This window comes from Rhinolophus hipposideros, assembly GCF_964194185.1.
Source record: "Rhinolophus hipposideros genome assembly, chromosome: 5".
NCBI lineage: Eukaryota > Metazoa > Chordata > Mammalia > Chiroptera > Rhinolophidae > Rhinolophus > Rhinolophus hipposideros.
The window spans coordinates 84,043,493-84,057,458 of record NC_138051.1 but is presented as its reverse complement, the minus strand read 5'-3'; the positions used below and the strand labels follow the sequence as shown (position 1 = coordinate 84,057,458).

The window sequence follows — 13,966 nt, the reverse complement described above, 5'->3', positions numbered from 1 at the left end:
CGCTCTATTTCTAAAACTGACAGAATTTTTTAAACAAAGTCTTCCTGGCTGTGCTTGCTAATTCATTTCCCCTTAAACAGCACTATATTCTCTGGGGTGATAGCACAGTGATTTCTACTTCATCTGCAAGGCCCATCTGACGGAAGAAAGGAGAAATCCTGAATTCTCCTTTGGCACAGAGCCCTTGGGAAGAGAACAGAGGTGACAGGGAGAAAATTACTGTTTGACCTGCTAGACACTTGACATGGGAAAAGATATGGCCTCAGGTTTATCTATGTTGGAATTTTTAGCTCTTAAGTATACTAAGCATGGATTCAGATAACAACGTAGAACTATCGGATTTTTCAAGCTAGAAGGGGCATTTGGGGATAACGTACTCAAACCTCTTCATTCTCCATATGAGAAAATTAAGGATCAGGAAGTGACATGACTCATCTGAAGTTACAAAGCCACATCCTTTTCGCAATACCACATCTGCCTCTTAGTTGATGACACCAAATAGACACGAACTTGAAATACGAGAACCGAGATTTACCATTGCTGGTGGTACTCACTGTGCCCAGCCCCTGCTGCCCCCATCCAGTGCTCCATCCATGAAACCAGAGAATGGATGATAAGCTATTGGTAATTATACCTTTTCAAAACTCTTCTGTCTTGGTCATCAGACAGTCTTGTGAAGGGTGTCTTTTACAGATCATTTTCCACAATGCTCATACCTGCATTGTGAAGGAGGCCCGAAACTCTGCATGGCTATTCCCCCCTGCGATGACCCTGCATCCCTTGCCCCCAGCAGGCAGGGCGGTCACACCACAGGCAGGATGGGTCCCCAGGTTTGCACCTCTGGCTTTACTGGCATCTCAAGCCTGCAGCCACAGCTGCTTTACCCCATTTCCAGCCACCAAAAGACTAACAAGCTGCCATTGGATTCCAGCAAGGCTCCTGCCAGCAGGGTCCAGCCCAGCTCTGTGCATGTACAGTCCCCATCTCTTTGTTTTCTACCAGGACCCTACCCATCCTAATGTCAGGAGTTTTTCTTAATCCTAGAAGGCACCAGAACAAAGCATCAGTTCTGTTGCTTTTACAGATCATCCGCCATGAAACAAAACATTCTGTCCTCATTGATAGCTTTCTTTTATGGAACATAGAAATCTGAATTTTAATGCTAAATTTTCTCAACTTCATTAAGGAAGATGACATAATATGTGGGCTGATTACCATAAATTAAACAATACTAATTTTCAAAATTGCACTTCTCTATCTGTCCACCAGCCCTACACGTCCATTAATTAATGCTGGGAATCAAGAAAGAATGTTGCTTTCTCAATATTCCCACTATGTGTAAATAAGGATAATTAGATAAAACTGTGTTCACGTTGCTTTTGAATTAAATTAAGAAACTCCTTTACATACTTTGTAGTAATCTAAATTTATAGCAGTACATGGAGAGGAGTTTGGGACATAATTTGGTGTCAGTCAGATCTGAGTTTTATTCCCAGCACTACAATTTAATGGCTGTGTGCCCTCAGGCAATTTCCTTAAACCTCTCAGAAATCTCATTTTCCTCATCTATAAAATAGGGTTATTAATACCCAGCTCATTAAGAATGGAATCAGACAATGCTTTTAAGTGTTTAACAGTCTCTGGCCTGTAATAAATGTTCAATATATAACGGCTACATAATTATATCTATGGTACACGATTTAAAAAAAAAATTGAATGGATTCATTTTCAAAACATGTCACTTTTACTATTATATGTATCTTATTTAAATTCCTTTTCTAAAACCGTGCAAATTTTCAATTAATTTCCCTGAGTATTACTCATTAGAAATAACCATTGAAATATCTCACATATGTGAAACACAGCAAAACAAATACTTCACTCTGTAATGTTTTCCTTGGAGAGAGGGTGTGTATGGCCTCATTCTCTGAGATTAAAAATTCCTGCCCAGACCAATAAAAGAAATTGAAATTGTTTATTTGGGAAAATTCAGATAACTGAAGGCTGCTTCAGATACATAATGAAATCAAAGCCATGTAACATTGTTTATCCACAGCGAGTTGCTTTACGGGGCTTCTTACAGCTGACTTCCTCTGCAGCCCTCATCCCCCTGCAAACCTGGTCTTGCGGCCTGGGGACTCAGACGAAGTGCTTAAAACAATCTGGAGTCAGACTGCTGGGTTCAGTTTGCTCTGCCACTTTCTCACATAATGTAATACTATGACCTCAGGAGATTGTTATGAAGAGGCAGTGAGAGAATCTGCATAAAGCATTTAGCACGGTAGCTGGTACAGTGTGCCCAACAGATAGATCCCACATCAGAGGAATGACGACGACAGTTATCCTCTCAGAAATAAGCTCTCTTTTCCTTCAAATATTTCAGAATTCTCAAATGAAAATCAAACCTTAAGTTTGCCATCAAAGTATAGTAGAACTAGCTGTAGATGTATGGAATTAAAGAACAGGAAGGGACTATGCTTGGCATTGTCCACGCCACGCTTTCCTACCACCTTCCAACTCCCCAACTTTACAGATGAGGAATTGAGGCCTGAAGAGAATAAAGGACTTAGGTGTGGGGTCTCTGCCACTTAGAAGCGCTGGAAGCCAGACCCAGCTATCCTGACTTGGGTCTGTGTGCTCTCCAGTGGACCCTATGCTTCCCTAATAAAAATGTGCTATTTACATGGGCTTTGTCGTTGACTCCTGCCTTCACCCTTAAAAGCATGCCAAACACATTTTCTTTTTTAAATATGAAATGTGTTAAGAAAATTCAATTCATCTTTCAAAGGAAATCAATGATTTTGCTCTAGGTGGCTGTCACTGATGTTTTATTAGGTGCTAAGTGCTGATCTCTATTTCATTTCTTTCTGCTAATCTATAGCCCCTATTTCTTAGTATTTGTGCTGTGTTCACATATCACTCAGACCCAAGCTGGCAGAATAGCCTCTGTTTCTCAGGCCATGGTTTTGATTGCTAGGATACCAGGCTACTATTGATATAATCAGATAGTGTTATATCTCAGGCACATGTAGGGTGATTTCTGCTGAGGTAAATGCTCTGCTCAGTGTTGAAACCTCTGAAAGAATTCCAGGCCTTATTTGTTATTGAGGTGGCTCATCTTCCACTTTCTCCCCAAAGAACCTGATCTCTAGCTTCTTCATCTTTGTTTCATAGCTTCTGGTCACCCACACTGTTTCTTCTGCCACCTTGAACTTGGCTCTGACCAGGAAGTGCCTTCCAGATTTGCCAGTCACGTGAATGTCGAGTTCAGCATGCCCACAACTTCTGCCTCGAAAGCTGCTGTAAGATCCATCTCCGTGGAAGACAAGACTGACATCAGGAAGTGGGTCAATTATTCCGCACACTACAGCTACCAGGTAGCCTGGGGAGGCACCTGGCAAACGTTTCCAAATCCATCTGTTCACCCCGGTACCCTCTCCCCCTCTCATTCCTTTTAGCAGTGCCTGCCTTGGAGGAGGTTCACCATTGTACATAGCCTTGAATAAGTCTGCTCTGATTTAAATGAGTGACCTCTCTAGTGGGCAAGAGAAAGGTTGGGGGGGAAAAGAAGCTGATGAAAGAGGAGAATATAATGTGTTTCAATCATCATGAACAGCAACAATAAACATGAGTAATGGGGTAAAGGGATTATTGCTACTCATTCATAATAGTATATGTTGCAGAGTAGTGATCATAGAAGTAAGTGGAAGGGAGTGTCAGGAACGGCTAACCCAAAGCATAGTAGTTCAGTTACAGAAGTTGATGGAGTGGATCTGAGTAAAGTTAGCACACAGATGACCTGGTCACTGGGCTGTAACAGAACAAAACTCAAAAGCCAAACCAGCTTTCATAACTAATTGGATTAGGGCTGTGCAAGGAGGAAACCGAACTGGAGTGTTCTGCCATGAACAGTGATTACATCCTGAGGAGTTAGAAGTTCAAAAGGAGATTAAATGCCAAAGATGGAAAATGGAGGCTACCGAAGAAGGATTTTGTGAAGTAGTTTAATAATTTTCTATTCTTAATAATAGCTTTAGATTTATATGATGATTTTTTTGTCTAATTGCTTCCTTAGTTGTGTGATCTACCAAAAGAACAAATCCTCCATCTTGTGGCCAGAAAAAAAATAGCACTTTCCTCAAATATGACCCTGGTGGACTCTTCCGTCTGGAATTGTTTTCCGTGTCATAAACATCCAAAGTGTTGTTGCAGGGAACAACTATGAAACTCCCTTCTAGAAGCATTTCCTGCCTGACATACAAAAGGTTTCAGTTGAAGTGTGTCACTTTCAAGGCAAGATTAATTGATTAATCCCTTTAATTACGGTTACAGTATTTTGCAGAAGATACAGGTAGAACTGTAACTACTGCAATACTTACCAGTTTGGAGACTTTTTAAAGAGCAAATGTAATGGAGAGTGTCAACAACCAAAGGCAAAGGAATTCATTCATTTGATAAACCTTGTTATTGTCTGCTGAATGCCTACATTATTGGGCTACAGTGGTGAATAGGGCCAGCCCCTCTCCTATCAAGCGTGTGGTGTAATGTGCCAGGTACCGAGGGAATATGGAGGGGGGGCACCTAACTCTACCTAACGAGTCAAGAATAGCTTCATGGTAGAGGTGATTTTTGAGCCACTGCGCAAGGCAAAGAATAAGTATTTTCCAGGTGGGCTGTGAGGGAGAGGGAATTCGAGACCAAGCCAAGAGAATGTGCAAAGAGAGAATCGTAATACACATAGGGCCAGTGACTCCAGGGTGGCTAAAGCCCAAAACATTGACAAAGAACCTATAGTATTCTCTTCGTTTATTTATTTCTTGAGATACTTTTCTTTCTGATATTTCTCTCCAACTTTTATTCTTGGCAGGTGGAGATTGAGCAGAAAAAGAGTTTGAAGCCAGACTTTGAAGGAGATGAAATGGAAACTCCCAAGGAGTGTGGGGTCCAGTGATGAGGCCCTACTGCAGGGGCCTGACCAGAGTCCCCATAGGATGCCTTCCCGAATAGCTGCAGTTCAAGTCAGTACCTGCCATGACTCCTCCACCTTGGGAACAGTGTATTGGACCTTCCTGTTTGTGGTTATCTACATTTTAACAGGAAACCCTGAGGTGGTTGCTTTGGAGAGGTTCTGATGGTGCCTGAAGCACCTGGCTCACCTAACTTTTGGAGCTTGTTAATTACGCCTCCTTCTCTCCGCTCTGCTTAGCTCATAGCACTTGGGTGTGGTTTGTTGTGGTTCCCAGAGTCAGGAAAAGAGCCTCCTACTTTGGTGTTGGCATGATTTCCTTCTGATGGTCTTATGTAACTTACATGAGTTTCTGGAAAACATGGTTCTTGAGAAGTTAATTAATTAAGAACCCATCTCTGTCACTCTCTTTAGAAAAGGTTCAGAAAAGGTACAAAACAAATTTCTTCTTTGGGTCTACTAGTCCTTTCATGGGTGTCTCCATTCTTAAAATAGTCACCTATGCAGTAGCAGTTTTCGAGACATTTCTCTCTTGGTTCTAGACTGTGTTGATGGAAACACTTTTTCCATCTCTCTAAGGTTTCAGTCACAGGGTTCACCACTCTGAGTCACAATTGACAATGGAAAAAAGGCACAATAGGGTCTCTACAATTAGCCCCATATTCTGCAAAGGGTGGCTGTTGAAGGGAAAGCAAATTTGAGCTTATTTTTCTTCATTCTGGAGAAAAGAGACATTAGTGGCAAAATTATACTCAATTTAGGAGAGAGCTCCGATCTCAGTGAATTCCCAAATTCACAATGAAAAAGATAGGCCATTTCTGATTCCTGAAACAAATGAATATATACGTATATATCTATGTGAAATACCTCAGGCATTTGTCAGGGGCATTTGGGAGCTCTTTTTATACCTCACAGCCAATTGACAGTGCATGTCTCTTTAACTCAAACTTTACAGGAAGTGTATGCTGAAAAGATGATTAAAGCTATGTGAAAGCTTAAGCTTATATGACCTTTTCCCAGAAGTTCAGCGTTTAATAATCAAAGTATTGTAATAGATCTAAAAGGCAGAAAACTCTAGGGTAGAGATGGGGGAAAGCCATGTTTTTCTAATGGTGGGAACATTGACCCCTGATTCCAAGTGTCTGGGACAAGCACTCTACTTTCCCTTCATCCCTTCCTGCTTACGTTCTAGACCTCTGCTTCTTATTTGTACTTGGGTATTTTCTACTATACAAGGAACTACATCGGCCATCCCAAAGGGAACACCTGCTCAGTAATTTAAAGGCAGCTTCTATCTGCCTTTCTATTTCGCCGTGTAAATCGAATCAGAGGACAGAAAGCACACTTAGCAGATTTGTAGATGACACAGAAAGACATGTATCCAGTCTATTGACTGGCAGATGCAGGATTAAGTTATTCAATGAATATTCATTGCATTCTAACTATGTACTGACACTAGGCTATAGAAACCATTACAGTTTTTTGAAATATGTAAGCATAAGACTGAAACTAAAAGGATGAAATTGAACAGGCATTAATGAGAAATGACATTCTGAGGTTTTTTTTAAATGCAACCTTCTACGTATAGAGTGGTGTACATATGTGTGTATTTGTGGAGGTGTGTGTTTATATGTGTGTGTTGATGGGAAGGGTGGTAGAAAGTCCTGGTTTCACAGAAGGTCATGCAGAAGAAGCATTTTCTTCGGGAACTAGAAGTTCAATTTGGAATCAGGAGCATACTGTGGCTGTTCACAAAGGCAATGCATTCAAACTGTGGTATCAGAAGTCTAGGGAGCCCTCCATGTTGCGCTGGTAAGTCTGCACCTGGATGGAGGGTTGGGTTCCATTCTGGGTTAATAAATTGATTGTGTCCAGAGGCAGGCGGCCAGAGTTGTGACGGGTCTGATTAAATAAGGATCAGGGGAATAGATCCCATGAAGAATAGAGGGTACAGCTGGAAAGGGAGTGCAGAAAAGGAGAAAATGGTATGATAGCTGCATTGAAATTTCTGCTGAGCTCTAAACAGGGAGCAGAATTAGACTTATTCTGTGTAGCTTCAAAGGGCAAAAATAGGAACAAAGGGGACTTTTATAAATGTTTGCTTCCATATAAGAAAATGTTTTCTAATAAGAGTTGTTTTAAAGAGGGATAGACTCAAGCAGTAAAATTTCCTGCTGCTGCAAATGCCCGAAGTTAAAATAGTCATCTATTCCAGATGCTGTGAAAAGGTCTCTTACAGTGGATTTGAGCAGGATGACTACCAAGATCCCTTCTACATGTAGGTTTAGTCTCAGTAGTAATAGTACTCTCTAACTCTAGTTATTTTTTCTTTGATAAGTGGTTTTTCATGCTCTTTGAGATACAGTGGGGTCCCCCAGAGGTCTTCATCAAGTGAGGGCTCCAAGGCATAGCCCTTCCCCTATTGTACTAAAGGCATATGAGATTCCTCATTGAAACACCGAGATGAATTGAAGAGCTGGCAAAGCGAAGGTCATTCTGGTACCTTTCTTATTGAAGATTAGCATCTGGACAACCTCTCAAGATCTCAGCCTCGCCTGCTAGTATCATGTGTACTACTTCTTGGACACCCCCACCACCCCTCACCTGCCTCCCACTTGGTTAACTCTCACTGTCTTCATGCTTTCACTTGGACGTGTTTTGTTTTTTTTTAAAAAACCAAGGGTTTGGAATATCCATTTCATGCTATCTATGCATTCAGCAAGCAAATTATTATTAATCTTGAAAAACTTACCACCTTGATTTCATCAAATGTGTTTTCCTTCTACTGTCTTGGAGAAACTGATTATGGGTAGCATTTAGGGGTTAGAGAATGTAACACTATATATTTTCAGCCTTTAATAGCCTACATAAAAAACACAATTGGGTAAATTACCTTTTTCATGTGCAGATTCTAAGTCTGTCACGCTGGATTTTATGTGTGTGGTCACAAATAATCCTAGTCTGTGTTATCAATAATGTGAAAATATTAGAAGTTAATTCATTTTACCAGTGCATAGTATTTCTATTAGAACATTAATTAGATGTCACATATCAACAGCTGTACTTTCTTTTGAGCCTAGTGGCTTACTTTGTGACTTCATAGTAAGAGGATTAGAAAAGTACTCCTTATGACATGTCAAACAAGAGAATATGAGGAATTTTGGGGGGGGGGTGCGTTAAATCCCCTTTGCCACTCTTGTAAACGTTTTGCATTTCACTTATATTAAATATTATTCTGGACAGTGGGGTTTTGTTTTTGTTTTTGTTTTTTATTTGGTTTTATCACCCTTCTCTACCTACCTGCATTATTGGCAGGGCTCATAACCCTTGAGAACATTTTTTTATGTAAAATATTTTTTATTTGAAATGAGAGTAGTTTCTATTCAAATCCAGTGAGTGGGTGAAGGCAGGAGTTTATTTTCCTAGAAATTCACATTCCCAAGAAATGTGATCCATGAAGGCAAGGAATGTATCTTATTTTTTGTTTCCAGTACTTAGCAAAAAGCTTGAAATATAATAGGTTCAGCCACCTTAAATCCTTGCTGGTGAGACAAATATACGTTAATGAAATAAAGGGAAATTACTACGTATTCAGTACATGTTTGCCCAATGAATATTGACCCTGAAATTCTAAGAGTATTTAACTCTTACTTATCGTCAAATACTTATATTAAAGCAAGCAAACATGCTTTTATTCCCTGGAAGACTTAAAATAATATCTCTTTCTTTTTATTCCTGCCTCCACTGTCAACTAATGATAATTGTCAGCACTTAACGTGCAGCTGAATTTAAACTATAATGTACTTTATTCATGTTGAAAAAAACATTGTTGTGCCCAAAGATACAGATGCTGTCCATAGTCAAGATTATTGATTCAGTTTTGTTCCTGCAAGTCAGCTCTGTGAGGAGTCTGAGCCTTGCCCATTGGATGTTCAGTGGGAGAAGAAAGCATTTGGTGGAGTCTTGGTATGCTAGGTCTTTTTTTTTTTTTCCTCAATAGTAACCACTGACCAATGTTACTGTGTATTTCTTTTGTCACCACAGTAAGATGGAGGTCTGAGATAAGGCTAAAACTCCTAAAATGAAATCATGATTTCAGAGCTGCTTTTAAGTCACATAATAAGTATAGTGGTGGGAAGGCAGAGAATGATCTGAATTTTGTTCTTAAAAACCTAGGGAATATAAAATTGATTTGAGTAGGAAGCACTGCCATCTAGCCTACTTTTAGAAATTCTCCCCGTTGGGAATGGTAACATTAGCTCTTCTACAAAGCATGGTGGTAAGTTAATCCTAGCATATCTACAGTTTAGATTATATTAAGAATGCAATTTAAGAGAAAATTTTTAAAAAACCTGACCAAAAACAGTATTGAATCTACAGAAAATATCATCTAGAAAACAAATCATCTCTGACACTGTACTACCAAGTTCCATGTAAACCATGACAGCTCTTTGTATAAAATTAGTCATGCCATTCTTACCAAGTTCTAACAATATTTTCATTCCCCCCCCCACCCCACCCCCCACACACGTTTGTTTCACCTCCCCTCTCTGCACTCTGGTTCAAGACATTGTTTCTCAGTCTAGTTGTGTAGGACACAGCTCCCTGGCCCATGCTGGTATTGTAAGCCTTGCACTCCCGCCGGTCAGCAGCTCATGGCAGCCCAGCTCCAGAGAGAGTTGTGTTCACAATCTTAGCTGTAGAGGGCGCAGCTCACTGGCCCATGTGGGAATCGAACCAATGACCTCAGCGTTAGAAGCATGGTGCTCCAACGACCTGAGCCACCGGATAGGTCCCCTAACAATGTTTTCTAAACATTACCAATGTCTAGGCACCGGTTCCCTACAAATCACCATTTCTTCACCATTTCTTAATTATTCTCTTTGTAAATGAAATTTCCTTTGGATTTTCTGACTCATATTTATGTATTTAAGGAGTTAAAAGTGAACGAGGTGTATAAGACAGTCATAAATGTAGAAAATAAATGTGTGTATCAGTAATATTTTCCCATGTATTAGCTAAAGCAGGAATATGGAATTTCTACATATCTTCTAGGGTGCCTTAGCAATTCTGACCAGGAGTCAGAATTTGAAGGGAAAAAAATGTATTTCTGAACTTGCAATTCCAGAGCTGTAAAGATATTATTCATACATAGTAATATGCTTGGTAGTGCCTGGAGAGAAGCAGATAGCAATTGTATGTAATGAAAAGCTATAAAAGAACAGACTCAAAAAATAGAATTTCAATATGAAAAAATATTCATATTGAATATAAATGAGATTATAGGGAGACGACAAATACAGCACTAGCCATCAAACCTCAAAATGCTTGAACTAGAGGCCATCCCTTAAAAGTCAGGAGTTCTAGGAAAAATAAAAGATTGCATAGCAGAGATAAACAATGGAATTAATTCAACAAGTACTTATCAAGTGTGTACTCTGGTCAAGGTGCTACGCTAGCAGCCAGATTCTCAAAGAGGAACTGAGAGCAAACATAAGGACACTGAGGGTTGTTGGGATAAAATTGGGGTTTCTGTGAATCTTTAAAGGACATAATCAAGGAGACAATCACCATTTAAGTGACTTGCTGTTTTCCCAATTGGGCTTCAGTAACTTCAGCTAAAAAAGTGAGGAAGTTGGACTAATTGTTCCCTTAGGTCAGGGGTGTCCAAACTTTTTTCAATGTTTTCCACCAAGGGCCATATGCGGTAAAATACACAGACAGCCGGGCCATTCACTCGAGGTGAAGTACATATTGCCTCAGCTGGTTTATTTAAGTAAACTAAATATATTTTTGGAATTTGCTGCCGGCCAATTCACGATGGATTGCGGGCCGCACTTGGCCCGCAGGCCACAGTTTGGACACCCCTGCCTTAGGTCCTTTCCACTTTTGTGGATCATTTTATTAGGTTGGTGCAAAAATAATTGCCGTTTAAAAGGTTAAAAATAATTGTTAAAACTGCAATTACTTTTGCACCAACCTAATACAAAATACCCTTTGTTGCTCGTGTCAGTGATACCTCATGTCAACAGGACTCTTCGGATATAGTCTTAAGAACCAAGAAATTTTAAAATTTGAAAATTGGGAAAATCTACTGGCCCATCTTTCCATGTCTCTATTCTTTACCAATCTGCCCAGACAACAGAAAAGCCCTGCGATCCTCTATTTTGTAGTTGCCTTCAAAACATAGATTAAAATGGAGGATCAAAAGGATGGTGAAGATCAGTTGGAATACTGCTCTGGAAGTTCCACTGGCATCACCCAGCACATCAGTGGTGTGAGTGTGAAGAAGAGCAGAAAAGTCTCCAAAATGGATATTGGATTTGGATTCTAGGTAAAGCAAAAGAAGTTTTAACGCTTCCTGGGAACTGAGGAGCCACTTTGGGATGATCAACGATTTATAGATATGTTCTTTTATATGAGAGACTGCAGAAATTGAAGGAGAGAAAACGCTCAGTAAACATGCTGTTTACTCAGTTTCACTCAGGTGCCCTCAGTCAACACCCTGGGACTATTGCCATATAGCTAAATGAGATAAAGGGTCTGTCCTCCCTCTCCTCACTGTCTCTTAGCAACATAAAAATTGTAGTTTAAAAATTTTTTTAAACATGTTCAAAGTAGCATCTCTTCTGTGCTGTCAGTATGATTTGATTTTCTTGTACTTAGAGTTGGTCAAATGTATTTGCTGAAATCCAACTGGACAGAGCAAGAAATTCCAGCATCCTCTGCCTCAGATCAAACTCTCAATGCTAGTTGTGGATAACATTTAGCCACACTGTGACCGAAGCCTTAAGCACCATGTGCTTCAGGACCAGCAATCCCATGTGGTGTCCAATGGGAGGAGTTCTGGGAGAGCAGATGTGCAGATCCTGACAACAAACTGTTGGACCATAGTTTTTAAGGGTTTTGAAGTATGGGGAAGTGATGGAAGGGAAGAGTATGAACTCCTCTAACCTTAAGTCAGCCTTCATTTAACCTTTGTGTCCAACTGCCAATAGAACCTGGAGAACACTTTACCATGTTCAAGAAATTAAACAGAATCAGTGTGTTAGCCAGGAAGTGATAAAAGAGTAACCCTCCTCACCCTCATTTTTGTAATGTCCGTAGTGAATTTCAGTATGTCAGGATGGACAGACCCAAGAGCCAATGAATGATTCAGCTGATCAAAGGCTTGTATTTTCCATCATTAGTCATTCTACCCTCATTCGATGTAACTTTTTGTACTATTGTGGTTAATTTTTTGTAAAACCAGTTTACCTAAAAAAAGTAATATGTGCCTATGTAATAAAGTCTATACACTGGCTAACTGTAGAGGTAAGATTTGGTTTTTAATTGTTCTGCTGATTGTCATCTGTAATTGTTTTTCTGAGCTATGAAAATTATCTTTTAATAAAAATTTTTAAACAAAATATGTCACTGTACAAGATTTAATGAGGTCAGGCATCATGAAAAATGTGTATTAAAAAGAAGGCCCATGACTCAATTAATATGGGTAGTGACCGTAAGCTGACAAATTAACAAATGATCTGTATCCTAGTGAAGTTGATCATGTATATAATTTAGTCAGTTCAATACATGTTTATTTCATTCCTATTTTGTACCCAGTTCTGTGAGAAAACAAAATGATACAGTCCTTAAGATTTTCTTCATGATAAGTATATACACATAGTGTATATAAGTGAGAAATATAAAAGGGCACATAATCAAATAATATTTGCATTATGTTCCCAGCATATTTTCAGTGCTCAACAAATAACTATTCAATCAATTGATGAGTACAAATGACTAATGTCAATATAAATGCAGATGGGACAAAAATCAATATGGCCTAGAGGACTTGGGAAGATTTCACAGGAAAGATGTCTTTTCAGTGAGACCTGGAGGTAAGGGTAAAATTTTGCTCAGTGGCAAGAGGAAGAAGAGAGTTTAGAATTGGGAAGTTTTACCAGTGTGAATTAACTGTTTTCAGGCGTGACAGTATCCTTTATCTGCCTCAAAGACCCACTGAGTGGAATGGCAGACTAAATAACAGTAATAGAAGTATAGAGTCTTCACGATACCTTATTTTGCAAAGCAAATTTTAGTTCCACTCCATCGCCTGCTATCATGAACCCACTGAAGTATCTTTCCAAACCAAAGAAAAGTCTTAGATCTCCAAAAATCATTTATACAAACACAATTTTTCTTTAGAGGTCTCAAAAGCTACAGATAGTATTTTTAGATGAAGTTAAAGTCAAAATACGCGTACTTTCCTTCCCTAACAGTCTGGGTCAACAAAAGGGAATCGGATAAAATCTCTACCTGTCAAGAGCAAATCCCAGGGCTTATGACATTTTTTTCTCTTCTCTAGTCTCCCTCCTCCTCTTCTCCTTTTTCCTCCCCTCTCATCTTTCCACTAACAGGCTTCAAGTCCTGGGAGCCTAGAAGATCTGGTGGCAGTGGCAAAGAAAGGGACATCTCAGAGACTGAACATTTTCAAATTTTTCCTATGTTGGACTCTTGAACAAACCCCTACTACATATCTCTCCTGCTGCTTTAACGCTTGTGAACTGCTTTTTAATGTTTTATGTTTATTAGATTTAGCCTCCTTGTAAAAAGCAATAGTTGACTAAAAGAACAGGCTTTCTCAGTATGTGGCAAAAATATGCCAAAAGCAATACAAATCAGCAAGCATAAGTCAACATGCAACTGAATGTGACTGAAATTCACTCTGTATTTTAGTAAAACTTTCTTATGGTCTCTTAATGTCAATACTCACCCCCCCCACCCCACCCCCGCCACCCCCACTCCGCCCTCCACCTCTGAGACTCTATAGTCTGGAAAGTCTTCTCTCTACTATTGCTTTGCTTTCTGTTTGCATCTCAGAGGTTGTTGTCAGAAATGCTGGAAGAATGTTTACATCTCCTGATTTGCCAGACAGTACAAAATCTACCTTCTTTTACTCTCTTAATAGGCTTCTGATAAGGGAATGACAATTGCAATGAAAAAGCAAGGCTCGAT

General features: G+C 39.6%; 1 protein-coding gene across 4 annotated transcripts in view; it reads left to right on the top strand.

Moving 5' to 3' along the window:
* The window catches only part of STON2 (stonin 2), a 127,693-nt gene extending 115,328 nt beyond the window's left edge, over window positions 1-12,365 (top strand). For all 4 annotated transcript variants that reach the window (XM_081047487.1, XM_081047488.1, XM_081047489.1 and 1 more), the window contains 2 exons: window positions 3,175-3,377; window positions 4,868-12,365. In XM_081047487.1, the coding sequence (XP_080903613.1) occupies window positions 3,175-3,377; window positions 4,868-4,951 (287 nt within the window). In that variant the 3' untranslated portion in view covers window positions 4,952-12,365. The remainder of the gene's footprint in view (window positions 1-3,174; window positions 3,378-4,867) is intronic.
* The last annotated feature ends 1,601 nt before the right edge of the window (window positions 12,366-13,966 follow it).